Source organism: Cetorhinus maximus, chromosome 31 (assembly GCF_964194155.1).
Source record: "Cetorhinus maximus chromosome 31, sCetMax3.hap1.1, whole genome shotgun sequence".
Classification (NCBI taxonomy): Eukaryota; Metazoa; Chordata; class Chondrichthyes; order Lamniformes; family Cetorhinidae; genus Cetorhinus; species Cetorhinus maximus.
In genome coordinates this window covers 2,196,064-2,222,669 of record NC_135909.1, presented here as the reverse complement: position 1 = coordinate 2,222,669, position 26,606 = coordinate 2,196,064, and the positions used below count along the sequence as shown (strand labels likewise).

Here is a 26,606-nt window from a genome sequence, read left to right as displayed (position 1 = left end):
AAAACAGGAAAGTTTTACTGCAGCTGTACAGGGCCTTGGTGAGACCACATAGAGTCATAGAGGCCCACAGCACAGAAAAAAGGCCCTTCGGCCCATCGAGTCTGCGCTGGTTAAACAAGTACCTAACTATTCTAATCCTATTTTCCAGCACTGGGCCCATAGCCTTGTATGCTGTAGCATCGCACGTGCACATCCAAATACTGTGTACAGTTTTGGTCTCCTTATTGGAAAAAAGATATAATTGTGTTAGAGGCAGTTCAGAGAAAGTTCACTCAACTCATTCCTGGGACGATCTCTTATGAAGAAAGGTTGAAGAGGTTGGGCCTGTACCCATTGGAGTTTAGAAGAATGAGAATTGATGTTATTGATCCTGAGGCGATTTGATAGGGTAGATACCAGGAGGTTGTTTCCACTTGTGGGTGGACTAGAACCAGGGGACACAGTTTAAGAATAGGAGGTCTTCCTTTTAAGACTGAGATGACGAGAATGTTTTTCTGAGGGCCATTCAGTCTGTGGAATTCTCTTCCCCAGAGAGCAGTGGAGGCTGGGTCAGTGAATATATTCAAGGCTGAGTTAGATAGGTTTTTGATCGACAAGGGAGTCCAGGGTTATGGGTTACTGAGACCACACCAGATCAACCATGATCTTATCGAATGGCAGAACAGGCTCGAGGGGCCAAATGGCCTCCTCCTCCGAAGTCCTATGTTCCCATGGACCTAGAGAGGTGCATGCAAGGCCATCGATATGAGGGAGTCACTAATAAATCCAATCGGGAATTCAGGAGAAACCTCTTTACCCAGAGAGTGGGGAGAATGTGGAACTCGCTCCCACAAGGAGTGGTCGAGGCTGATAGTGTAGATACATTTAGTTGGGGGTGGGGGGGTAGCTGGATAAACACACGAGGGAGAAAGGATATGGTGCTGGGGTGAGATGGCGAGGAGGGGTGGAGGAGGAGGCTCATGTGGTGCAGAAACACTGGCTGAATGGCCTGTTTCTATGTTGTAAATAGGAGGTAACTGCTAAGTACTGCGCTCATTCAGACACTTCAGCTGACGAGGGTCTGGGCCTGGAGGGCCGGGGAATCCCCTGTTCTGGATCATAACTTGTGGCAGATTCCCGATGAAGGATTGATTTGAATCCAGTTGCCACAAACCGGGGCAGGACGTGAACTCCGAGGCTCTGGGTCGCTGCTCCTGATCCATAATCGACCAGGCACCTGAACGATACGGTGCAGAGCGAGATCATTCAGCCCCTTCTGCCTGTGGCAGCCGCGCGATAGAAATATCACATTCGCCCCTCTCCCCCTCCCCACCCTCCCCTCCCGGTAGCAGCGACCTCTCTCTTGGGACTGGGTGTGGCTCCCTCAGTCAGCAGCTGGGCTGTACCTATTCCAGTTTTCCCAAGAATTCTCTTTGGTTTCATTTATCACCCATTTGATTGTTGGGCTGCTTTTTTTTTGCAGTTCCCCATCCTCGAAGGGGGAAGTTGATTCACATTTCCGTGAGTTGCTTAACACTAGGTTTCTGCACAGTTCCTGCTGCTGCCACCTTGTTCCTGTTCTTGGTCGCTGCGATTTCAGGGGAGTGGAGAGCTCATTGAAACTTCCCCCTTCGAGTGCACCGGGGTAGGGAGGAGACAGTGGGTTGTGGCTTACCTTCCTGTCCTGTGGCCCAGAGACTTGTGGAGGAGGAGGGAATTTAACCTAGATGTCAGCACTGCTTCTCTCCCTGGCTGCACACAGCAGTTCAATGAAAAGTGAATTCCACCATTGTCATTACCTGTACTTAACATGCAGGGTAAAGCTCCCTCTACACTGTCCCCATCAAACACTCCCAGGACAGGTACAGCACGGGGTTAGATGCAGAGTAAAGCTCCCTCTACACTGTCCCCATCAAACACTCCCAGGACAGGTACAGCACGGGGTTAGATGCAGAGTAAAGCTCCCTCTACACTGTCCCCATCAAACACTCCCAGGACAGGTACAGCACGGGGTTAGATACAGAGTAAAGCTCCCTCTACACTGTCCCCATCAAACACTCCCAGGACAGGTACAGCACGGGGATAGATACAGAGTAAAGCTCCCTCTACACTGTCCCCATCAAACACTCCCAGGACAGGTACAGCACGGGGATAGATACAGATATTTTCCCCTCTTCCGTTGGTGAATTTTATTTTGATCTTATTGAAACATAAGATCCTGAGGTTCTTGACAGGGTGAATGCTGAGAGGATGTTTCCTCTTGTGAGAGAGACTAGAACCAGGGGGCACACTTTGGAAATAAGGTGTCTCCTAGTTAAGAATGAGTAGGAAATTTTTTTTGGTTAGTCTGTGGAATTCTCTTCCCCAGAGAGCAGTGGAGACTGGGTCATAGAATATTTTTAAGGCAGAAGTAGATAGATTCTTGACTAACAAGGGGGTCAAAGGTTACCGGGGGTATGCAGAATGTGGAATTGAGGCCATAATCAGATCAGCCATGATCTTATTAAATGGCGGACCAGGCTCCTCCCCCTAATTCATGTGATTCTATATAGTATATGTAAAATCTTCAGCATCCACGTGATTGGCCGATGCTTAATGCCTCCTGAACACCGGCCCCCATCACCCTGCGTTCGCTGGCCCACATTGGCTCCCAGTTTGGCAACACCTCGATTTTCAAATCGGCATACTTGCTTTCCAAACCCCACCCTACCCAATCCTGTCTCTGTTAGCTCCTGCACCCCGTCCTAGATCTCGGCCTCCCTGCAATTCCGGCCCCTAGAGCATCTCAGATCCCCAGTGTTCCGCCATTGGTGGCCGTGCCATCAGCTGCTTTGGGGCCCTTGGTTCTGGGATTCCCTCCCGAAACCTCTCTCCTCCTTTAAGACACTCCTTAAAACCAACCTTTCTGGCTGAACTTTTGGTCACCTGTCCCTAATGTCTCCTCATAACATTCACGGTATGTGAAAGGCACGATATAGATACAAGTTGTTGTTCCAACCACCTTTAAGAGAGCAGTGCTGCACTCCCTCAGCGCTCCACCAGGAGATATGATGATATCCCACATAAACCCAACAAGGAAGGGAGTGTGCTGGGATGGACGCAGGTTACCAGAGCTTACGAGCTCTGGACGAGTGTCGGAATGAATTTCGCCTTGCGCGGTGACTGTGTTGGGGCGGGCGTGTGAATGCCGGGTGACTTTGCTGTTGTTCTTGCCCCCCACCCCTCCATTCCCCGACCCCTCTTCCTCAGACGCAGCCCAGCTGATGTGGTTTGAGAAAGTCTACGCCTGGCTGCAGTGCATGGAGAAGTACTTCATCTACCCGGCTGTCATCCTCAGCGCCCTCACCACGGACGCCAGTGCCGTCAGCAGCCGCCACAAGCTGGGCAAATAGTGAGTATCGGAGCTGGGGGGGGGAGGGCGTTGGGTGGTACCTGCCGGCCCAGTTAATAATGTTGGGTTGGGATGGGGAGAGAGCCCAGGAAACCTGAGTGGTGAATCTTTCCATTTGTGAATGACGATGAGAGGGGTTGAGCGTTCCTAAGCAGGTTACTCCTTAGTGTGCTGCGGCTGTCACATGGGTCAGTGCCTGCCCCACCCACCCACCCCTCCCACGCTGGGATCACGGCCCGCTTGGTGCACCATTTCCAACATTTCACGCCCTGTGCCCCCAATCGCCAGGCTCCAGGCCTGTGAAAAGGGCCGAGCAGGCCTCTTTGGGGCCCTGTTCCCTTGTCTCGTGTCGGGAGGCCGTGGGACCGAGTCCCGCTCCAGACTTGGGTGCGCAACCCCGGGCTGACCCTCCTAGCGGCAGTACCGAGGAACAGAGGAGAGCTGCCCTGTTGGAGCTGCCGCCGTCTGGGATGAATGAGACGTTAGTCCGAGGCCTCCGCCCACTTTCCCGGGTGGTTTTAAAAGATCCAACGGCCACCAGTGGGAGAGCAGCAGGGGAGTTCTCCCCCCCGCCACAGTTAACTGGGCCAGCACTCATCCCTCAACATAACTGGAGAGGAGAAAAAAACAGGACAAGCTGGTTGCTTGTGGGATCTTGCTGTGCATAAATTAGCTGCCGTGTTTGCTACACTGCAGCCGCGTATACGCTTTACTGGCTGCAAAGCACTTTGGGACGTCCCGAGGTCAGGAAAGACACTATTGGAATGGGAATTCTATCCTTGACGTGCAGTGACTGTCATGTGGGGCAATGCTGCACTCGCGCAGCACTGCACGGACCTCCCAAAGTAGCACTCTGACACTGAGGGCGGGGCCCCCTCCTCGCCTCGACTGCCAGTCTCAGGGTTTCAAACGCGTCGCTTGACCTCCTTCCCTTTTGTTCTATCTCTTGCAGCAGTGACCCGCTGTTTATGACAGTGGCCGGCCTGAAGCTCCTGCGTTCCTCTTTCTGTTGCCCCTGCCATCAGTATGTGACCCTCAGCTTCACTGTCCTCTTCTTCCGCTTCGACTACAGTCACTTCTCCGAGACCTTCCTGCTTGACTATTACTTCATGTCCATCATCTGCAGCAAGGCAAGTATATGAAAAAAACACACGCGCACACACACACACACACACATACATATACACAGACACACATACATATACACAGACACATATGCGCACACACACACACATATACACACACATATTTGCTCACACACATACACACATATATACACACGCACATATATACATATACACACACATACACACACACACATATGTATACACATATATACACACACACATATACATACACACACACATATGTATACACATATATACACACATACATACACACACACACATATGTATACACATATATACACACATACATACACACACACACATATGTATACACATATATACACACACACATATACATACACACACACATATGTATACACATATATACACACACACACACACACAAACATATATCTCCGACAATTCCTTTTCCCGTGAACATTACGATCCCCTGTCTCTTTCACTGGGGTTGCCAGGGAAAGGACAGGAAGGGGTTGTTAAGCATTGCTGGGATCCTGGGGGAAGACCAAGAGACTGGGGTGAACTGGATTGTTCTTCGAAGGACACAGTAGCTTTTTGCTGTGTGGCTCTCTTCGGTGATTCTTTGCACAGTGAGCTGAGCGAACTTAAACCTGTGGGATTGAAGGGGCAGTGACTGGGTGAGAACAACATTACCTAAGGGACAGAGAGAGAGAGAGAGAGAGAGAGAGAGTTGTGGTGAACGGTTGGTTTTCAGGTTTGAGGGGGATGGCTGCTTTTTCTGATGCACATTAATGACCTGGACCCAGGGTTTACAGGACATAATTTCAAAGCTTACAGTCAACCCGCAACTGGGGACTGTAATGAACAGTGAGGAGGGTAGTAGCAGACTTCAGGAGGACATGTATAGGGGGATAAAATGGGCAGGCATGGGCAGCTGACCACCGAAAAGGGCAAAATCATTCATTTTGGGACAAAGAATGAAGAAGAGCCATATAGACTAGACGGTACAATGTTCAGAGAGGGCACAGGAGCAGAGAGAGTCATTGAAGATGGCAGGACAAGTTGGGAAGACTGTTAAAGTAGGCATGCGGGATGCTTGGCTTTATAAATAGTGACAGAGAGGGCAAAACCTTTCTAAATCACAAGGCTGCAGTTTTATTCCTTCGTGGGATGTGGGCACCACTGGCAAAGTCAGCATTTGTTGCCCATCCCTAATTGCCCTTGAGCTGAGTGGCTTTGCTGGACCGTTTCAGAGGGGCAGTTAAGAGTCAACCACATTGCTGTGGCTCTGGAGTCACATGTAGGTAAGGATGGGGGATTCCCTTCCCTAAAGGGACATTAGTGAACCAGATGGATTTTTACAACAATCGATGATAGTTTCATGATCACTGTCACTGAGACTGGCTTTCAATTCCAGATTTAATTAATTGAATTTAAATTCCACCCATGTCCCCAGAGCATTAGCCTGGGCCTCTGGGTTACTAACCCAGTGACATTACCACTACACTACAACCCCCCCAATTCTGGGCACCACAGCTTAGGAAGGATGTCAAGGCCTTGGAGAGGGCATGGAGGGTTTTGACTAGAACGGCACCAGGGATGAGGGACCTCAGTTAATGTGGAGAGACTGGGGAAGCTGGGATTGTTCTCCTTAGAGCAGAGAAGGTTAAGGGGGAGATGTAATCGAGGCGTTCAAAAGGTATTACTCCTGCTTCCATTCCCAAACTATTGTGTAAACAGAAATCAAAGAGCTGTTGGAGAACCAATATGCCAGTCCCTTGGTTTTCCATTTAATGAGGTTCATGAATATGGGGCCCCTTTGTGTGTTATTTAATGTGGCATTGTGGGGAAGGAAGGAATTGTCCGATAATGCCTTATCACACGTGCAGTACCTGCCCCAGGAGTGTTTGATAGGACAGTGTAGAGGGAGCTTTACTCTGTATCTAACCCCGTGCTGTACCTGTCCTGGGAGTGTTTGATGGGGACGGTGTAGAGGGAGCCTTACTCTACCTAACCCCATGCTGTACCTGCCCTGGGAGTGTTTGATGGGGACGGTGAAGAGGGAGCTTTGCTCTGTATCTAACCCCGTGCTGTACCTGCCCTGGAGTGTTTGATGAGGACAGTGCAGACAGAGCTTTAATCTGTATCTATCCCCGTGCTGTACCTGTCCTGGGAGTGTTTGATGGGGACAGTGTAGAGGGAGCTTTACTCTGTATCTATCCCCGTGCTGTACCTGTCCTGGGAGTGTTTGATGGGGACAGTGTAGAGGGAGCTTTAATCTGTATCTAACCCCGTGCTGTACCTGTCCTGGGAGTGTTTGATGGGGACAGTGTAGAGGGAGCTTTACTCTGTATCTAACCCCGTGCTGTACCTGCCCTGGGAGTGTTTGATGGGGACAGTGTAGAGGGAGCTTTACTCTGTATCTAACCCATCGTGTATCTGCTCTGGGTGTGTGTGTGATGCCGCCCCCTTCGAGAAAATTCCACACAAGTCCATTTGACAAAGCTGTTAACAATAAATGAACCTAACCTGCTTTGCGCGGCATGTTGAGAGGTTTAACACGGATTCTTCCTTCCTTGCTTCCAGCTCTGGGACCTGCTGTACAAGCTACGTTTTGTGCTGACGTACATTGCCCCTTGGCAGATCACGTGGGGCTCCGCATTCCACGCCTTCGCCCAGCCGTTCGCTGTCCCTCGTATCCTTTGCTTGTAGCCACCATCGGTACATAGTCGAAACGAGTTTCGATAAGGTATCCCATCTGTGACAAGCTGAGGGGGTGGGGGGAGCAGATGTCAGGAGGACGGAGAGAGACGGTGAAACGAAGAGAAGTGTGAGGCGTTGCATTTTGGGCGCATGAGTGAGAAGAAGCAATATAAACTAAATGGTACAGTTTTAACCAAGGGTGCAGTTAACCGAGACCTGGGGGCTGAAAAGACGCAAATCTGAAAGTGGCAGAACAAATTGCAATGGCTGAATTTAAAAATAAATAAATAAATATAAAGGGCGTGTGGGAACCCGGGATTTATAAACAGATGCATGAGAATACTCAAAGCAAGGACGTGTTGTTGGGCCTTGATAAAACGCCACCTAGCCTATGCCCCAGCTCGCGTATTGGGTCGAATTCTGGGCGCCACAGTTTCGGGACGTCTGCCAACGCCGAGGGGGCCAGGGTGCGGAGGGGATTCACCAGAACGGTGCCAGGGGTGAGGGACCTCAGTTAATGCCGAGAGACTGGAGAAGCTGGGATTGTTCACCTGGGAGGAGAGCAGGTTGATCGAGGTGTTTGGAATCAGGCAGGGTTTTGATAGAGCAAACGAGGAGAAACTGTTTCTGTTGGCAAGAGGGTCGGCAACCACAGGAAACAGAGTTAAGAATGTTGGTAAAGCAAAACGCAGAGGACCGATTTTTGAATTTATTCTTTTGCACAGAGTGTTGCGTTCAGGAATACACTGTCTTAACAGGCAGTGAAAGCAGATTTAGTAGTAACTTTCAAAAGGCAATTGGATGGATACCCATTTGGGGCAAATTTGCAGGGCTGTGGGGTAGGAACAGTGGGGCCAATTGGATACCTCTTTCAAAGAGCTGGCATAGGCACGATAGGCCAAATGGCCACTTTCTGTGCTGTATTATTCTGAGGCCAGTGTATTCTCAGTAACCACCCCGTTTATAAATGCCACAGAGGGCAGAGCTCAGGGGTCTGAAATTGCCCTGTGCCCATATCGATGGTGGCCGTGATGACACGTTGGAGCGAGGCGGGGCGCTTGCATTTGATTCTTCAGTTTAACCCCTCCTCGGACTTGCTTGCCTGACAAAATTCACGCAGGTTGCACTCAAGGAACCAATGCCTCAGTTGCTTTTTAAATTTGGAGGCACTGAACCTTGCCTCGAGTGCATCTCCATAGGTGTCTGTGAGGAATTAGTGTTGCCGTAGCCTCCAGGGCTATGGGCCAAGCGCTGGAAATGGGATTAGTGTAGTCGGATCTTTGTTGACTGGCGCGGACATGATGGGCTGAATGGCCGCCTCCTGTGATGTAGACGTCTAGGAGCGATTGAAGAGACTGGGCCTGTGTTCCCTGGAGTTTCGAAGAATGAGAGGTGATCTCATTCGAGCATACAAAACCTTTACAGGGCTCCACAGGGTAGATGCAGGAAGGATGTTTCCCCTGGCTGGGGAGGGTCGAGAACCAGTCTCAGAATAAGGCCATTTGGGACTGGGGTGAAGAGGAATTTCTTCACTTAGAGGGTGGCGAATCTTTGGAATTCTCTACCCCAGAGAGCTGTGGAAGCTCAGTCACTGAGTATGTTCAAGACAGAGAGCGATAGATTTCCACATATTAAAGATATCGAGGGATATGGGGATAGTGCGGGGAAAATAGTTTCGAGGTAGAAGATCAGTCATGATCGAGTTGAATGGTGGAGCAGTCTCGAGGGGCCGAATGGCCTACTTCTATTCCCCTATGTTCCTATTTCCCTTTGATACCTCTTTTCCTTTTCTCATGTGCACAAAGGGAGTGTTGGACTGACTATTCAGGCATGCGGGGGCAGGGTGGGAGGTGACAAGGCCGATCCCAGCTCGTGTTCTCGTCAGCTACTAAGATCAGATGCCTGGAAGCAACGTAGCGATTGAGCCCCAGCTCCTTTAGTTGGTTCACTTCACCTTGCCTTGTATGTCCCATTGAGAACGGCGCCCGATAAGTGGCTGGCGTGTTAGGTGGCTATCCCGTTGTCTTAACTTCCTTAACTGATACACCTTGCAAGACTCTGCAATGCTTTTCGTCCAGGCTGTGCTCTCGGCCCTCGTCTCCACCCCTTTAAACCCACTCCTCGGCAGCGCTGTCTTCATCACCTCCTATGCCAGGCCGGTGAAATTTTGGGAGCGAGATTACAAGTAAGGAGCTCACACAGTCTTAAACTTTTCCTTTGACCAAACGTTTGCCTGTGTTTCGGGGAGAGTAGCGTCGGAGCGACGCGCTCCTTATTCCATACTGCACGGAGGCTGCGTTATCGGGAGCGAACGGTGGGGGAGGGGTGATATACTCCTGATTCTGCCCCGCGGTCAGCAGCTGTGTTACCGGGATGAAAGGGGTGAGGCCCCCAGTGATGTGGGGGGGGTGTTAAACCCACAGCTGGGTGAGGTTTCCCCCGTGTGGTGACCCCGCACTGTTGGCGAAGCTGTACTTGAGCCGCACAGCGGCTTCTGTTTCACCTTTGAGGTTACTTGACATCCTCCAGGTTCTTTAGTTGTAAGCAGGGCGTTACTGCTGGTCCTGTCCGCATTCTGTACCACAGCCACAGGACAGTGAACTGACTCTCTTCTCTATCTCTCTCTCCTTCCATTCAGCACCAAGCGAGTCGACCATTCCAACACTCGACTGGCCACGCAGCTGGACAGGAACCCAGGTACCACTCGGTCTGGGCGGTGGGGAGGGTGATTTATGGGTGGTGGTTTTGATTTCCCCCTTGCCTACTGGAGGCTCGGTTGGGACTACTCATTGTGTTCCCATCTCCGTCTGCCAACTTGGGCGCCCTGCGCAGCCCCTCGGTTGGCTTGCCCTAGTTAAGATGACGCTTGCCGTTCTCCTGAACTGGGTTTTGATTGCCTGAGATTTTTGTTTCGTCCCTTGTTGCCCCTGGGGTTTCTCACCAGTTCTTCCACTTGCCCAGCTACCTGGCTGTCGGAGGTGCGATTAGTCGTCCTGATGGCCTTGCCCATATCCTGCCTGTCAATTTAGCAAGTTTGTAATTGTCAGACGCAAGCTGGTGGCCCGATGATTAGGGTGGTGTCTAAGCAGCAGGAGGCTGCCCTGTGCCCTGTACTGGGAGGCCACACGTCTGTGAGGGCTGCTCATGTTGAAATTGTGCTGCGGTCAAATACGTGCTTTAAGTTGGTAATTAAGCAGAGCCCTCCCCAGTTGTGGAAGGATTAGGAAATCATTGTAAGAGTATATAAACCAGTTCACTCTGACTGACTGTCTGGGAGAGTCTGTGACTTTACTGCCTTCAAAATGAACCCATTTTAAGTCGCAGGTGAGCTTCAGACTCATTCTTCCTCAACGTACAATTGTTGGATTGAACAGGCAGGGAGGGCAAGGCTGAGTCTCACTGAACCCTGCACTTCAGCTGCCTGGGTTTGGCTGAACCTGTGTCCTTCCCCCGAGGAAGAGAGAGAGCACGTGCTCCATGAGGGTGGGCCTAAGCAAATACCCCGGGCACCTCACTGAGGAGGAAGGGAGAGAGATGGGGAGAAAGGGGAGAAAGCAGGGAAGCTCTTTACCTGCAGGAGGAGGGGGAAGGGGAGAAAGCAGAGAAGCTCTTTACCTGCAGGAGGAGGGGGAAGGGGAGAAAGCAGAGAAGCTCTTTACCTGCAGGAGGAGGGGGAAGGGGAGAAAGCAGAGAAGCTCTTTACCTGCAAGTGCTTGTGTTGCAGGAGCAGACGACAACAACCTCAACTCCATATTCTACGAGCACCTGACCCGCTCGCTGCAGCACAGCCTGTGTGGGGACCTGCTCCTGGGCCGCTGGGGTAGCCACGCCATGGGCGACTGCTTCATCCTGGCCTCGGACTACTTGAACGCCTTGGTTCACCTGATTGAGATTGGCAATGGGATCGTCACCTTTCAGCTCCGGGGCCTGGAGTTCCGAGGTATTTACCGAGTGACCGTTCGGATTAGCCCGTCCCAACCTCTCCTGGCAGGTGGAAGGGTGAAACGGTGGCGCGGTGGAAATGTCACTGGACTAGTAACCCAGAGGCCCAGGCTAGTGCCCTGGGGACGTGAGTTCAAATCCCACCACGGCAGCTGGTGGAATTGAAATTCAGTTCATAAATCTGGAATGATAAAGCTGGCCTCAGTGATGGTGACCATGGCAACTGTCATCGATTGTCGTAAAAGCCCATCTGGTTCACTCAGGAAGTCTGCCGTCCTTATTCAGTCTGGCCTACGTGTGACTCCAGACCCACAGCAATGTGGTTGACTCTTAACCGCCCTCCGAAATGGCCAAGCAAGCCGTTCAAGGGCAATTAGGGATGGGCGACAGATGCTGACCTCCCGTGAAAGAATATAAAACCGGATGTTCCCGTGTCCGCCGGGATCGAGGGGGCAGCGGGCGGAGGTCAGGTTCGCGCCCGGGGCTGAGACTTACCAGAAGGCATTTGAGGCGAGCTCCCTGGGGCTCCAGCCGCCCCTGCAGCCCCTTCACCGGGTCACCTTGTTTCACACTGTGTGTCTCTCCCCTGCTCCGACAGGCACCTACTGCCAGCAGCGGGAGGTGGAGGCCATCACGGAGGGGGTGGAGGAGGACGAGGGCTGCTGCTGTTGTGAGCCCGGCCACCTACCCCACATGCTCTCCTTCAACGCCGCCTTTGGACAGCGCTGGCTGGCCTGGGAGGTCGCAGCCACCAAGTACGTCCTGGAAGGCTACAGCATCAGTGACAACAACGCAGCCTCCATGCTGCAGGTGTTCGACCTCCGCAAGATCCTCATCACTTACTACGTGAAGGTACCGTGCCGCTGGGTTTAACAGGGGACCCGCCTGCCTCCAGTACGTAACTGGGCCCCCTCCAGACTTTTAGACAAGGGAAGGAGCGCAGAAATTGGACCCTACCCCTGCCCGCCCCGAGACCTGTGCTGAGATACCAGCGTCACAACAAATTGCATTTATATAGCACCTTTAACATATTAAGGCACTTCACGGGAACTTGAATCAAACAAGATTAGACACTGAGCCACAGAATGAGATGCATCGGACAGGTGGCCACGAGCTTGGTCAGGCTTGGGGCTTTTTCTTTTAAGGAGTGTCTTGGAGGAGGAGCGAGATGATGAAGTTTAGGGAGGGAATTCCTGAATTTGAGCCCAGGCTGCTGATGGCATGGCGGCCGATGTTGGAGAGGGCAGAGATCCGAGGCTTGTAGGGCTGTGGCAGGTTTAGGAGATGGGGAGAGGTGAGGCAATGGAGGGATTCGAACACACATGCATAGAATTCACAATTCAAAAATAGGCCATTCGGCCCAACCACTCCATTCTGGCGTTTATGCTCCACATTGGCCTCCTCCCACCCCTCCTTCATCTCACCCCATCAACATATCCTTCTATTCCCTAATCTACTCATTTAGCTTCCCCTTAAATGCATCTGTGCTATTCACCTCAACCGCTGTGCTTGCAGCCTCTCCCACACCACCCCCACAAAGTAACATTCCTGGCTTCAAATGATGGGATTGAGGAGGAGGGAGTGAGAAGTCTGAGGCCTCAGGAAGGAGTGCCCACTCCACTGGATTAAAACTCCATCTACCTGGCGATGTGGAAAATTTCCCAGGTACATCCTGTCCATGTAAAACCAGGACAAATCCAACCTGGCCAACTACCGCCCCATCAGTCTACTCTCCATCATCAGTAAAGTGATGGAAGGTGTTGTCGACAGTGCTATCAGGCGACGCTTAACCTGCTCACTGATGCTGAGTTTGGGTCCCACCGGGGCCACTGAGCTCCTGACCTCATTACAGCCTTAGTCCAAACATGGTCAAAAGGGCAGAACTGAATAGGCGAGGTGAGAGTGACTGCCCTTCACATCAAGATAGCATTTGACCGAGTGTGGCGTCAAGGAGCCCTAGCAAAACTGAAGTCAATGGGAATCAGGGGGAAAACTCTCCGCTGGCTGGAGTCATACCCAGCACAAAGGAAGATGGTTGTGGTTGTTGGAGGTCAGTCATCTCAATTCCAAGGCATCACTGCAGGAGTTCCTCAGGGTAGTGTCCTAGGTCCAACCACCCTCAGCTGCTTCATCAGTGACCTTCCTTCCATCATAAGGTGAGAAATGGGGATGTTCACTGATGATTGCACAATGTTCACCATTCGCAATTCCTCAGATACTGAAGCAGTGCATGTCTAAATGCAGCAAGACCTGGACAATATTCAGGCTTTGGCTGATAAGTAGCAAGTAACATTTGTGCCACACAAGTGCCAGGCAATGACCATCTCCAACAAGAGAGAATCTAACAATCTCCCCATGACATTCAATGGCATTACCATCACTAAATCCCCCACTATCAACATCTTGGAGGTTACCATTGACCAGAAAATGAACTGGACTAGCTATATAAATACTGTGGCTACAAGAGCAAGTCAGAGGCTGTGAATCCTATGATGAGTAACTCACCTCCTGACTCCCCAGAGCCTGTCCACCATCTACAAGGCACGGGTCGAGAATGTGATGGAATACTCTCCATTTGCCTGGATGCGTGCAGCTCCCACAACACTCAAGAAGCTCGACACCATCCAGAACAAAGCAGCCCCTTGATTGGCACCCCATCCACAACGTTCACTCCCTCCACCACCGACGCACAGTAGCAGCAGTGTGTGTACCATCTACAAGATGCACTGCAGGAATTCACCAAGGCTCCTTCGACAGCACCTTCCAAACCCACAACCGCTACCACCTAGAAGGACAATGGCAGCAGACACATGGGAACACCACCACCTGGAAGTTCCCCTCCAAGTCACTCACCACCCTGACTTGGAAAGATATAGCTGTTTCTTCACTGTTGCTGGGTCAAAATCCTGGAACTCCCTCCCTAACAGCACTGTGGGTATACCTACAGCACATGGACTGCAGTGGTTCAAGAAGGCGGCTCACCCCCACCTTCTCAAGGGTAATTCGGGATGGACAATAAATGCTGGCCCAGCCAGTGATACCTGCATTCCATGAACAAATAAAGAAAGTCCCACAGCAACGCTGCTGGCTCTCCAACTTCCGCCATTGTCTAAAATAAACCAGGAACTGAAATTGCTGCTAGTTTAACTTATCGAGAAGCTATCTGATTGACATAAAAAAACCCAACCAGTTCACTGTCGCTTTTTAAGGCAGCTCCTTACGCAGTCTGGGCCTGTAGGTGACACCCAGTCCCACAACCAATGCACTTGATCCTTATCCACAATCCCAAGTGACCGCTCCCTAGGACGACACTCGATGGTATCAGAAAGTCCCGCCACACAGGGGGTCAACAAGATGACCCACCACCATCACCTCAAGGCCAAGGAGGGGGGCAGGCAATGAATGCAGGCATTACCCACAGGACACCCATATGCCACCTGCATGATGTGGTTGGGCAGCCCAGCTCTGAAAGCACCGCCCATTTCAACTAGTGGAGCTCTCTCTTTCTTTCACTCTCACCCTCCCGCACCCCCTCTAATTGCCTCCCGTCCCCTATACCTCCATTGCCAAGGGTTCTATATTGAAATGAAAGCACTTCTGATCAGAGGCTTCGGACTGTGGCCTCTGTTTAATCATTTGCACATCTTGCACATTTCTCAGATGAAAGACGCCTCTTAAGCACTCTGGATTTAGCAACCCCACCCCTTCCATTCCCTTTTTAGTACCAGTGTTATATCCACTGAGTTTTATTTCTAAGACATATAAGTGCTTTTTGGACGCACCATGACAGGAACCCAGTCCTGTCGAGATGTAATCGCAATCTCTGAACAGTAAGTGCCCTGCAATAAGTGAGTGCTGTATAATCCAACCACTATCAGTGATGCTCACTGACTGAGAATATCTGCACGTTGAAACTTCTGCAGAGCTTGATGTTTGGAATATTGTTGGCTGTGCTGGTTTGTACACTGCTTATTTGCTTCCCTTCTTGTGCTCAGGGTTGAGGAATGGGACAGACTCCCATTTCAGGCACCCAGTGACAGCATCAAACACTCCCAGGACAGGTACAGCACGGGGTTAGATACAGAGTAAAGCTCCCTCTAAACTGTCCCCATCCAACACTCCCAGGACAGGTACAGCACGGGGTTAGATACAGAGTAAAGCTCCTTCTACACTGTCCCCATCAAACACTCCCAGGACAGGTACAGTACAGGATTAGATACAGGGTAAAGCTCCCTCTACACTGTCCCCATCCAACACTCCCAGGGCAAGTACAGCACGGGGTTAGATACAGAGTAAAGCTCCCTCTACACTGTCCCCATCCAACACTCCCAGGGCAGGTACAGCACGGGGTTAGATACAGAGTAAAGCTCCCTCTACACTGTCCCCATCAAACACTCCCAGGACAGGTACAGCACAGGTTTAAAAAATTACATTTATATAGCACTGGCACAGTCTCAGGACGTCTCGAAGCGCTTTACAGCCAATTAAGTACTTTTTGAAGAGCAGTCACTTGTAATGAGGAAACACAGTAGACTACTGCACACAGCAACCTGCCACAAACAGCAATTTGATACATGATCAGCTCATTTTAGTCATGTTGTTTGAGGGGTAAGTATTGGCCCTAGGACACCAGGGAGAACTCCTTCCCCCCTCCCCCCTCTCCAACCCACTCTTCCTCCGATAGATAGATCGGTGACAATTTTCACCCCACTTCTTGAATGCTCTATTCAAAAAATGCAAATACACTCTGCCTCTCTGATTACGTCTCAAAACTAGTCTACATCAAAGCATCCAGACTAGCTGGCTTTAATCCAATTAAGACACAGCCGCAGGCTAAACCTCTATTTCAAAAGAAAAATATTTTCCAATAATATTAAATGCATTAATAGCTTCATGACAGACTCGAACCCATGAACGCTCTCTTGGAGAGAGAGCACCACCCACTGAGCCATGGCCAAAGGGCAAGTTTGAGGTGGCAGCAAAGGTGACGTACGCAGTGACTTTCTCTCCCTTACCCCTGCTCCCACACACACACACACACACACTCTCTTTCTCTCTCCCTCCCCCAGAGCATTGTCTACTACGTCATCCGCTCTCCGAAGCTGGAGGAGTGGGTGAACAACGAAGCGATTCAGGAGGTGCTGCGGCCATGCTCCAACCCCATGTACGCTGACAGCGACCCCACCTTCAACCACAACATCGATGAAGACTACGACCACCGCATGCAGGGCATCTCCTTGGTCTCGTTTTGCAACGTCTACCTGGACTGGATCCAGTACTGTGCCAGCCGGCGAGACAAGGTGGGTCTGAGCAGCAGCACGCGCACAAAGGGCCGAATGGGGTCTCCTTCTGTGCTGTACCATTCTTTGACAGAGGCCATTCAGCCCCTCCAGCCTGCTCTGCCGTTCAGTTAGACTGTGGCAGATCTGTATCTTTCTCTCTATCGACCCTGTCGAACCCTTTAATCATCTTAAATCCCTCGATGAGATCACCCCTTAACCATCTACACTCGGGAATACAAGCCTAGCCTGCTTGTCCTCCTAACAGCCCCTTAAACCTGGGATTCCGGGATCTCTCCGGGTGTTTTAGCAGGATCGCGTTCCCCACTTGGCCCTGCTAGGATTAGCGGCATTGATTTGTAGGAGTTTCCTGGGATTATTTTGGTTTTTGTGGGGTGGGGTGGGGTGGTGGGGGCAGTGATTTCCCAGCATCCATCGTTTTCCAGTAAACATTTCAAATTGGTGGCTTTGAAAAGTGGTCACAAGTTGACTCCATCTTCTGCCTTTTGTATAATATGGGGTTAATCCTGTATTGGTGATTTGCAACCCCTCCTTCCCACTCCCTGTCCAACCCAGTACAGACTGACTGAATGTAAGACCTGTCTGATCTATAGTTATGCTGAACAGTCCATTGCCAGTTTAAGAGTTACAAGACTAAATGCGATACTGAAGTCCTGGTCTGAATCAGTGGCTAATGTAACCATCCCTCTCCATCTTTACCCACCACCCACCCAACCCAACCACCTTGCAGTCTGTGGAGAGCGACAGGAATTCTCACCTGGTGACCTTATGTTTCGGACTCTGCATCCTGGGCCGGAGAGCCCTGGGGACGGCCTCGCACAGCATGTCGGCCAGGTAAGGCGGCACGCAGAGTGGGACAGCCTCGGTACGGGTTGGGGAGGAGGGGGTGCCTTTCACCTCACTTGAGCGTCCACAGTTCAGAAGAGTGGAGTGGTTGGGGGGGCAACTGCTGCGTGAGATGGGATATGGTGCGAACGGATTGGGATGGCAGTGACTACGGTGCCGGCCAGGGTTTCAGCAGAGTCGGGCCAGAGCTCTGATTTGGGGGTTGGGGGGTGGGGGAGGATGTTTTTGAGCTGGGACTCATCAGGCCTGCCTCGCTCAATATGGCCGCCGGTCAGTAGGATTGACTTCACTCTGGCAGACTAGCTGTGTGATTGCTGTAAATACGTAGCAGGTCAGTCAGTGCTCAAAGGCTGCAAGCTCAAGTTTTTTTTATTCCTTTACGGGATTATTGCCCATCCCTAATTGCCCCTTGAGAAGGTGGTGATGAGCCGCCGCCTTGAACCGCTGCAGTCCCTGTGACATAGGTACACCCACAGTGCTGTTAGGAAGGGAGTTCCAGGATTTTCACCCAGCGACAGTGAAGGAACGGCCAATATATTTTCAAGTCAGGATGGTGAGCGACTTGGAGGGGAACTTCCAGGTGGTGGTGTTCCCATGTGTCTGGTGTCCTTGTCCTTCTAGATGGTAGCGGTTGTGGGTTTGGAAGGTGCTGCCTAAGGATCCTTAGGTAGTTGCTGCAGTGCATCTTGCAGATGGTACACACACTGCTGCTACTGTAGGTCGGTGGTGGAGGGAGTGAATGTTTGTGGATGAGGTGCCAATCAAGCAGGGCTGCTTTGTCCTGGATGGTACCAAGCTTCTTAAGTGTTGCCGGAGCTGTACTCATTTAGACAAATGCAGAGTATTCCATCACACTCCTGACTTGTGCCTTGTAGATGGTGGACAGGCTTTGGGGAGTCAGGAGGTGAGTTATTCGCCACAGGATTCCCAGCCTCTGACCTGCTCTTGTAGCCACAGTATTTATATGGCTGGTCCAGTTCAGTTTCTGGTCAATGCTAACCCTTCAGGATGTTGGTAGTGGGGGATTCAGTGTGGTAAGTCAAGGTCAGAGGCGCTGTGACAGAAGATGAGTGAAGGCTGAGGTTACAAGGCTGCTCTGGTACAGAGTGTCCAATGCGATCAGGTGTCACTCCTCTGATTGTAGTGGGTCCAAAGCTTTATTGACTCTACAGTGCTCTGATGAGCTCAGGTTGCAGATATTTGAGTCGCACTTCAATGCAACGTCAGCTAAGCTCCAGGGCGCAAAGCACTACAACCAGCATCTAGAAATTTTACACTGTAAGGAGAAAAGCTCGGTCAGAGAGGTCAGTTTTAAGGAGCACTGTAAAGTAGGAGAGAGAGAGAGAGAAGGGGGGAGGTGGGGAGGTTTAGGGAGGCAATTGCAGAGCTTAGGGCCCAGGCAGCTGAAGACACAGCCGCCAATGGTGGAACGATGGAAATGGAAATTGGGGGATGCTCAAGAGGTCAGAACTGGAGGGGTGCAGAGATCTCAGAGGGTTGTAGGGGCTGGAGGAGGTTACAGAGATAAGGTTGTAGGGGCTGGAGGAGGTTACAGAGATAGGGAGAGTTGTAGGGGCTGGAGGAGGTTACTGAGACAGAGAGGGTTGTAGGGGCTGGAGGAGGTTACTGAGACAGAGAGGGTTGTAGGGGCTGGAGGAGGTTACAGAGATAAGGAGGGTTGTAGGGACTGGAGGAGGTTACAGAGATAGGTAGGGTTGTAGGGGCTGGAGGAGGTTACAGAGATAGGGAGGGTTGTAGGGGCTGGAGGAGGTTACAGAGATAGGGAGAGTTATAGGGGCCGGAGGAGGTTACGGAGATGGGGAGGGTTATAGGGGCTGTAGGAGGTTACAGAGATAGGTAGAGTTATAGGGGCTGGAGGAGGTTACGGAGATGGGGAGTGGGTGAGGAGGCCATAGAGAGATTGGAACACAGGGATGGGAATTTCAAAATCGACGTATCACTGGACCAGCAGCCAATGAGGGCTGGTGAGCTCGGGGCAGGGGAGGTGATGATGGGTGAAGGCAACTTGGAGAGAATTAAGATCTAATCGGAATACGGTGCGGGACAGGACTAGAGTAGTGGGTGCTTCCTGTATGAGAGTGAGAATACCCCCACAAGCATCAGGGATTATTTTCTGGGAATACTGCATATTCGTGTGGGACCTTTGACACTAATCCTACTTTTCTCCCTCTCTGTCCTCAACCCCCGTCCGCCCCCGCTCCCTCTCTCTACCTCTCTCTCCCTCGCAGCAGTCTGGAGCCGTTCCTATACGGGTTGCACGCCCTGTTTAAAGGGGATTTCCGGATCACCTGCCCCCGGGATGAGTGGGTCTTTGTCGACATGGAGTTGCTGCAGAAGGTGGTGGCCCCTGGGGTCCGGATGTCACTGAAACTGCATCAGGTACGGAGCGAGTTTGCAACGATGGGGGGATTGGTCACTGTCGATGCGGAGCAGTGGGGGGGGCGAGTGAGCAGGCGTGGAGGACGAGGGTCGGTGGGGGTAGAGGGCCCGTGTTCTCCGGATGCGGGGGCGCGAAGTGGGGGGCACCTCTGGCCGGCGGCGCGGTCCAGGTGGTTTTTGACGGCCGGCGGCTCTGCTCCTGTCCCTTGTGCCCAGGACCACTTCACCTCCCCGGACGAGTACGACGACCCAGCCGTGCTGTACGACGCCATCACCAGCAACGAGGAGAAGATGGTGATCTCCCACGAGGGCGACCCCGCCTGGCGCAACGCCATCCTCACCAACACCCAGTCGCTGCTGGCACTGCGGCACGTGATGGATGACGGCAGCGATGAGTACAAGATCATCATGCTCAACAAGCGATACTTGAGCTTTCGTGTCATCAAGGTACGTCCGGCCTACACGACCCTGCATCATATTACACAGCATGGGGTGGGGAGACGGTGACAGAATGGGCTAGTAATCCAGAAGCCCAGGCTAATGCTCTGGGGCGCATGGGTTCAAATCCCACCACGGCAGCTGGTGGAATTTAAATTCAATTAATAAAATCTGGAATTTAAATCTAGTCCCAGTGATGGTGACCATGACAACTATCATCGATTGTCGTTTAATAAAAAAAAAACCCATCTGGTTCACTAATGCCCCTTTGGGGAAGGAAATCTGCCGTCCTTACCCGGTCTGGCCTACGTGTGACTCCAGACCAGCAGCGGTGTGGTTACCTGCCCTCTGAAATGGCCTAGCGAGCCACTCAGTTCAAAAGGGCAGTTAGGGCTGGCCTTGCCAGCGACGCCCACATCCCACAAAATGAATGTTTTTAAATGAAATTTAAAAAGCCCCTCGAACCTGTTCTGTCATCGTGGCGGGCCTGAGACTTCACTCCAGAATTACCCCATATCCCTTTAGTACCTTTCACAAAAACCTCACTTATAAAGTTAACAATTGTTCCAGCATCAACTGAAGAGAGTTCCAAATTTGTGTGTCCCAGTTTCACTCCTGAAAGAGCTCCCTCTAATATTTAGACCTGGCTGTCTAGTCTTAGACTCCCCAGCCAGCGGAAATTACTTCTCTATCTATCTATCTCTCTCACTCTCGCTATCTCTCTCTCTCTATCTCTCTCTCTCTCTATCTCTCTCTCTCTCTCTATCTCTCTCTCTCTATCTATCTCTCTATATCTCTCTCTATCTATCTATCTATCTCTCTCCCTCTCTCTCTCTCTCTCTCTCTGTCTCTCTTTTTACCTTGCTGTTCCCCTTAACACTTTGGACACTTGATCAAATCTGCTCAATTTCAGGGAATACAGCCCTAGTGTGTAATATAACCTCCGGTATCCTGTTGTCTGTCTGGTAAGTTGACACTGCACTTCCTGCAAGGCCAGTATATCCTTCCTTACACAGCCAGATTGACAAAAAAAACCAAGGGGGAGATGAGATGTTCTTCAGTGCAGTGATGTTTTTGCGAAAATGGATGCAGGATAGATTCAAATTGCGTGTTTGTGTTTTCCTTTCTCTCCTTCCGCCCTCCCCTCACCCCCTCGCTACAGGTGAACCGGGAGTGCGTGCGGGGCCTGTGGTCAGGGCAGCAGCAGGAGCTGGTGTTCCTGCGGAACCGTAACCCCGAGCGGGGCAGCATCCAGAACGCCAAGCAGGCCCTGCGTAACATGATCAACTCCTCGTGCGACCAGCCCATCGGCTACCCGATCTACGTCTCGCCACTGACCACCTCGTACGCAGGCCAGCACAGCCAGCTCCGCAGCCTCTGGGGGGACCCCATCAGCCTGAGGAACATCTCCAGTTGGTTCATCTCCAGCTGGGAGAGGTGAGGCCTAACCTGGGGGCAGCTCGGCCCGGGATCCTCTTCCGTCCCCCATGCAGCTGATTCCTCCCTTGGCTCTGCCTAGCCAAGCTGGTTCCCAGAGGGTTGTTAAGAGCTGGATCATGCCACCTAAAAGGGTGGCGGAAGCAGATTTAACGGAACTTATGAAAGGCAACTGGATTTGTATATGAGGAGGACTAATTTGCAGAGGATAAGGCAGGTCTTCTGGAGTCAAGCCATGTCGATACGGCTGGCAATAAGACGCACGGGACCCTGTGCTTTATAAATATAGATGTCGAGTACAAAAACTCAGAAATTGAAAGGGAACTGGAGTACGAGATTACAGAAGTCTTGCTACGGTTGTCCAGGGTTTTGGTGAGGCCACATCTGGAGCAGTGTGTGCAGCTTTGGTCTCCACATTTAAGAAAGGATATACTTGCACTGGAGGCGGTACAGTGAAGGTTCACTAGATTGGCCCCTGGGATGAGGGGTGTGTGTCCTATGATGAGAGGCTGAGTAAATTGGGTCTATATTCCCTGGAGTTCAGAAGAACGAGAGGGGATCGCATTGAAACGTACACGATTCCGAAGGGGTTGTGACAGGGTGGACGCTTGGAGATTGTTTCCACTGGTCGGAGGAATCTAAAGCACGGGGGCCCAGTCTCAGGATCATTTAGGACTGAGATGAGGAGAAATTTCTTCACTCAAAGGGTTGTGAATCTTTGGAACTCTCTATCCCAGAGGGTTGTGGATGCTCCATCGTTGCATACAGTTAAGGCTGTGGGATAGGCAGATTTTTGGTCTTTCAGGAAATTAAGGGATAAGGGGAGCGGGCGGGAAAATGGAGCTGAAACCCAAGATCAGCCACGATTGTATTGAATGGCGGAGCAGGCTGGACAGACCGTGTGGTCTACTCCTCCCCCTATTTCGTGTGTTCTGCTTGATCTTCATACAGCACCGATTGGGTCCCAGCTGGAGGATTGTGCCCAATTCTGGGGTCCCCACACTTTCGGAAGGATGTCAAATCCTTAGAGAGGGTGCGGAGGAGATTTCCTAGAATGGGACCAGGGACGAGAGACATCAGTCAATGTGGAGAGGCTGGAGAAGCTGGGATTATTCTCCTTGCAGCAGAGAAGGTTGAGAGGGGGATTTAATCGAGGCGTTCAAAATCAGGAAGGATTTGGATAGAATGAACAAGGAAAAACTGTTCCCGGTGGGCAGATTGTTAGAGGGGCACAGATTGAAGATAATTGGTTCAAACTCACCAAATGGAGGGGGGAGGGGGTGAGAATTTTTTTGTTTAAGGCACTGAGTTATTGTGATCTGGAATGTGCTGCCTGCAAAGGTTTTTTAGAAACATATTGAATCATAACCTGCAGCAGGAAATTGGACAGATGTTCAAAGGAAGATGATGCAGGGCCAAGGGGAAATGAACAGGGGGGAGTGGGACTCATTGGACAGCTCTTGTCAAAGAGCCAGCACAGATATGATGGGCTGAATGGCCTCCTGTGCAGTGAGACTGAAGGTGACGGGGCTTAATAACGAGTAATCACACTTTGAGGAGGTGCTAAAGCGGCTCAAAATAATTGGGGGGGGGGCGGGTGAGAGCAGGGGGTTAATGGGGTACAGGGGGCACATTTGTAATGGCCATTTCCATTAATGGTGATGGTCAGTGCCACATGCCTGATTCTAGGCATCTGTCTGGTATTGATGGGGACTGTCCAATGAAGAACAATCTATAGACTCCTTAAAACTCATGCTTGGTGTGACCAAGTTGCCCTCCGTGCACCACCACCTCCAAAGTTGGTGCCCTGCACTTTGGGGGCAGCGCCCCTTCCAGCCCTGCCGAGGGGAGGAAAGCGGGTGACAGATCAGGTCGGTGGTATCTCCTTTCCAATCTCTGTGTGTCTGTGTCCCCCCCCCACCCCCACCAGGCTGCAGAAGGGATGTGGTGCCGGCTGCAACAGTGGAGGTAACATCGAGGACTCAGACTGCGGTGGAGGCTCCTCTTCCATCAGCAACAACCCAACAGTGCACGTGACCCACAGCAGCACATCGCAGAGCGGAGTGGGGGCTTTAAACCCCCAGGGGCCTGTTGCCACCAGCCAGCCTCAGCCAGGTGAGCTGTTCCCTAAGCTTCACTCGTCTCATCGCTTCTTTTTAATGTCTCCGATAACTGGCTTCTCCAGCTCTTCCTATAAACTTCAATTCATCCAAAACTCTGCTGACCACCCCCCATCCTAACTCACACCAAGCCCTGTGAACCCATCGCACCTCCCCACCTCCTCGCTCTGACTTACATTGGTTCCCAGCCTGGTAACGCCTCGATTTTGAAACTGTCCTGTATTTAAATCCCTCCATGGCCTCACTCCCTCCCTACCTCTGTAACCTTCTCCAGTCCCTACAACCCTCCTTATCTCTGTAATCTCCTCCATCCCTGACAACCCTCCCTATCTCTGTAACCTCCTCCATCCCTGACAACCCTCCCTATCTCTGTAACCTCCTACAACCCTTCCTATCTCTGTAACCTCCTACAACCCTTCCTATCTCTGTAACCTCCTCCAGCCCCTACAACCCTCCCTATCTCTGTAACCTCCTCCAGCCCCCTACAACCCTCCCTATCTCTGTAACCTCCTCCAGCCCCTACAACCCTCCCTATCTCTGTAACCTCCTCCAGCCCCTACAACCCTCCCTATCTCTGTAACCTCCTCCAGCCCCCTACAACCCTCCCTATCTCTGTAACCTCCTCCAGCCCCTACAACCCTCCCTATCTCTGTAACCTCCTCCAGCCCCCACATCCCTCCCTATCTCTGTAACCTCCTCCAGCCCCTACAACCCTCCGAGATCTCTCTGCTCCTCCAATTCGGACCTTTTGAACATCCCCTGATTTCCCATCACTCCAACATTGGCGGCTGTGCCTTCAGCTGCCTTGGGGGCCCTGAGTTCTGGAATTCCCTCCCTAAACCTCTCCGCCTCTCCCTCTTCCTCCTTTTAAGACGCTCCTTAAAACCGGCGTCTTTGGGATTATGGTCACTTGTCCCTAATTTCTCTTTCACGTATCGAATTTGCGTTCTTATGAAACACCTTGGGGTGTTTGTGTGACATGAAAGGTGCTATATGAAACCAAGCTGTTGTTGTTGTAGTGGAGGTCACCACTTAACTGAAGCCGTTCCTGCCCACAGGAAGCGACGTGAACTCTCAGCCGGGACTACCATGGACTGTTCGGCCGCAGCCTCTCCAGCTATCGCTCTTAGCCCAATCGGAGCCTCGGCGAGAGAGCAGCAATTCCTTACAAAGGACTTCCTCCATCCAGGGACTCCTCGGTCAGCGGCTGTCGTCCAGCCAACTTTCATTCAACAGCTCGCTGGTCTCCATGGCCTCGCAGGGGGACCGCTTCCCGACGGGCACCCAGCTGGACGGCTCGGGGCCCGTCCGGGTCCTCCACCGGGCTGGCTTGGCCACCTCGGTCAATTTCACCTACGAGGGGCCCCACGGCAAGTGGAGCCTGCCGGGCCGGAGAGGGCCCAACGGGCCACCTGGCGCTGACTGGGACAACGGCTCCGGGACCCAGTCCAACGGCAGCGCGATGGGAACGCCAGCCAAAGGAAGCCTGCCAAGATCCCAGGTGTGTTCCCAACAGGATGAGCCAAAGTGGGGGAGGGGGAAGAAAGTAACTAAGGGTGGGGTGTAGATTAACATGTTCTCTGCAAGGCTCCCCCTCCTCCAGCACGGCGCTCCCCCCACCGGTGCCTCTGCATTGGGCACTGGGAATGTCAACCAGGATCATGCATCTGTGGAATGGGGCTCGAACCCTCAACTTTCTGACTTGGAGGTGTGTGTGTGTGTGTGTGTGTGTGTGTGTGTGCAGGCAGCCAACAAGGACAGGAACAGGAGGGAGGCCATTCAGCCCCTCCAGCCTGCTCTGCCGTTCAGTGGGATCACGGCTGACCTGTGACCAAACTCCCATCTACCCGCCCATGCCCCATATCCCTTAACACGTTTGGTTGACAAACATCTGTCGATCTCAAGTTTACAGTGAAACAATTGACCCAGCATCAGTTGCTGTCGCAGTAGAGAGCAGAGCAGAGAAACAGGCCATTCAGCCCACCTGGCCCATACTTGTCTTTATGTTCCACACGAGCCTCCTCCCAACCCTGTTCAGCTCACCCCATCAACATACCCTTTTGTTCTCCCTCGTGTGTTTATCCAGCTTCCCCCTTAAATGTATCTACGCTATTCACCTCGACCACTCCCCGTGGGACCGAGTTCCACATTCTCCCCGCTCTCTGGGGAAAGAAGTTTCTCCTGAATTCCCGATTGGATTTATTAGTGACCGTCTTATATTGATGGCCCTTGGTCCTGGTCTCCCCCTGCCTGTGGAAACACCATCAGACCCCCCTATAAAACCTTCACAATTTTAAAAAACCTCACTCAGGCCACTCTTCAGCCTTCTCATTTCGAAATAGGAGCTGGAGTAAGCTATTCAGCCTCTAGAGCCCGCACTGACATTTGGCGGTGTTTTGACTTATTTTTTATAACTAATGTTTTCCCTATATTAAATTAGTTGTGAATCATACACACATGGTGGCAGGCTCCCCCTTAAGCAGACATCAAGCACAGCGAATGGTACAGAATCTGAGGTACAGAGGGATCTGGGTGTCCTGGTCCATGAATCACAAAAAGTTGGCATTCGGGTACAGCAAAGTGATTAGGAAGGCAAATGGAATGTTGTTTATTGCAAGGGGAATGGAATATAAAAATACAGGGCATTAGTGGGACCATAACTAAAGTACTCTGTGCAGTTTTGGTCCCCTCATTTAAGAAAGGACATAATTGCATTAGAAGCAGTTCAGAGAAGTTTCACTCAACTGCTTCCTGAGACGAAGGGGTTATCTTACGAGGAAAGGTTGGGCCTGTATCCATTGGAGTTTTGAAGAATGAAAGGTGATCTTATTGAAACATATAAGATCCTGAAGGGCCTTGACAAGGTGGATGCTGAAAGGATGTTTCCCCTCGTGGGAGAGACTAGAACCAGGGGACACTGTTTAAAAATAAGGGGTCTCCC

General features: G+C 51.5%; 2 protein-coding genes across 2 annotated transcripts in view; one reads left to right on the top strand and one right to left on the bottom strand.

Moving 5' to 3' along the window:
• The window catches only part of LOC144670193 (putative RNA-binding protein EIF1AD), a 333,511-nt gene extending 321,851 nt beyond the window's left edge, over nucleotides 1-11,660 (bottom strand). The window contains exon 1 of the mRNA XM_078532677.1: nucleotides 11,650-11,660. The gene's annotated coding sequence lies outside the window, so the exon portion shown is untranslated. The remainder of the gene's footprint in view (nucleotides 1-11,649) is intronic.
• The window catches only part of LOC144670195 (pecanex-like protein 3), a 62,968-nt gene that overhangs the window by 35,455 nt on the left and 907 nt on the right, over nucleotides 1-26,606 (top strand). The window contains exons 21-34 of the mRNA XM_078532680.1: nucleotides 3,229-3,370; nucleotides 4,323-4,500; nucleotides 7,066-7,174; nucleotides 9,238-9,367; nucleotides 9,821-9,879; nucleotides 10,907-11,122; nucleotides 11,723-11,976; nucleotides 16,194-16,424; nucleotides 17,155-17,258; nucleotides 19,520-19,670; nucleotides 19,887-20,117; nucleotides 21,271-21,545; nucleotides 23,476-23,660; nucleotides 24,724-25,166. Coding sequence (XP_078388806.1) covers nucleotides 3,229-3,370; nucleotides 4,323-4,500; nucleotides 7,066-7,174; nucleotides 9,238-9,367; nucleotides 9,821-9,879; nucleotides 10,907-11,122; nucleotides 11,723-11,976; nucleotides 16,194-16,424; nucleotides 17,155-17,258; nucleotides 19,520-19,670; nucleotides 19,887-20,117; nucleotides 21,271-21,545; nucleotides 23,476-23,660; nucleotides 24,724-25,166 — 2,708 coding nt within the window. The remainder of the gene's footprint in view (nucleotides 1-3,228; nucleotides 3,371-4,322; nucleotides 4,501-7,065; nucleotides 7,175-9,237; nucleotides 9,368-9,820; nucleotides 9,880-10,906; nucleotides 11,123-11,722; nucleotides 11,977-16,193; nucleotides 16,425-17,154; nucleotides 17,259-19,519; nucleotides 19,671-19,886; nucleotides 20,118-21,270; nucleotides 21,546-23,475; nucleotides 23,661-24,723; nucleotides 25,167-26,606) is intronic.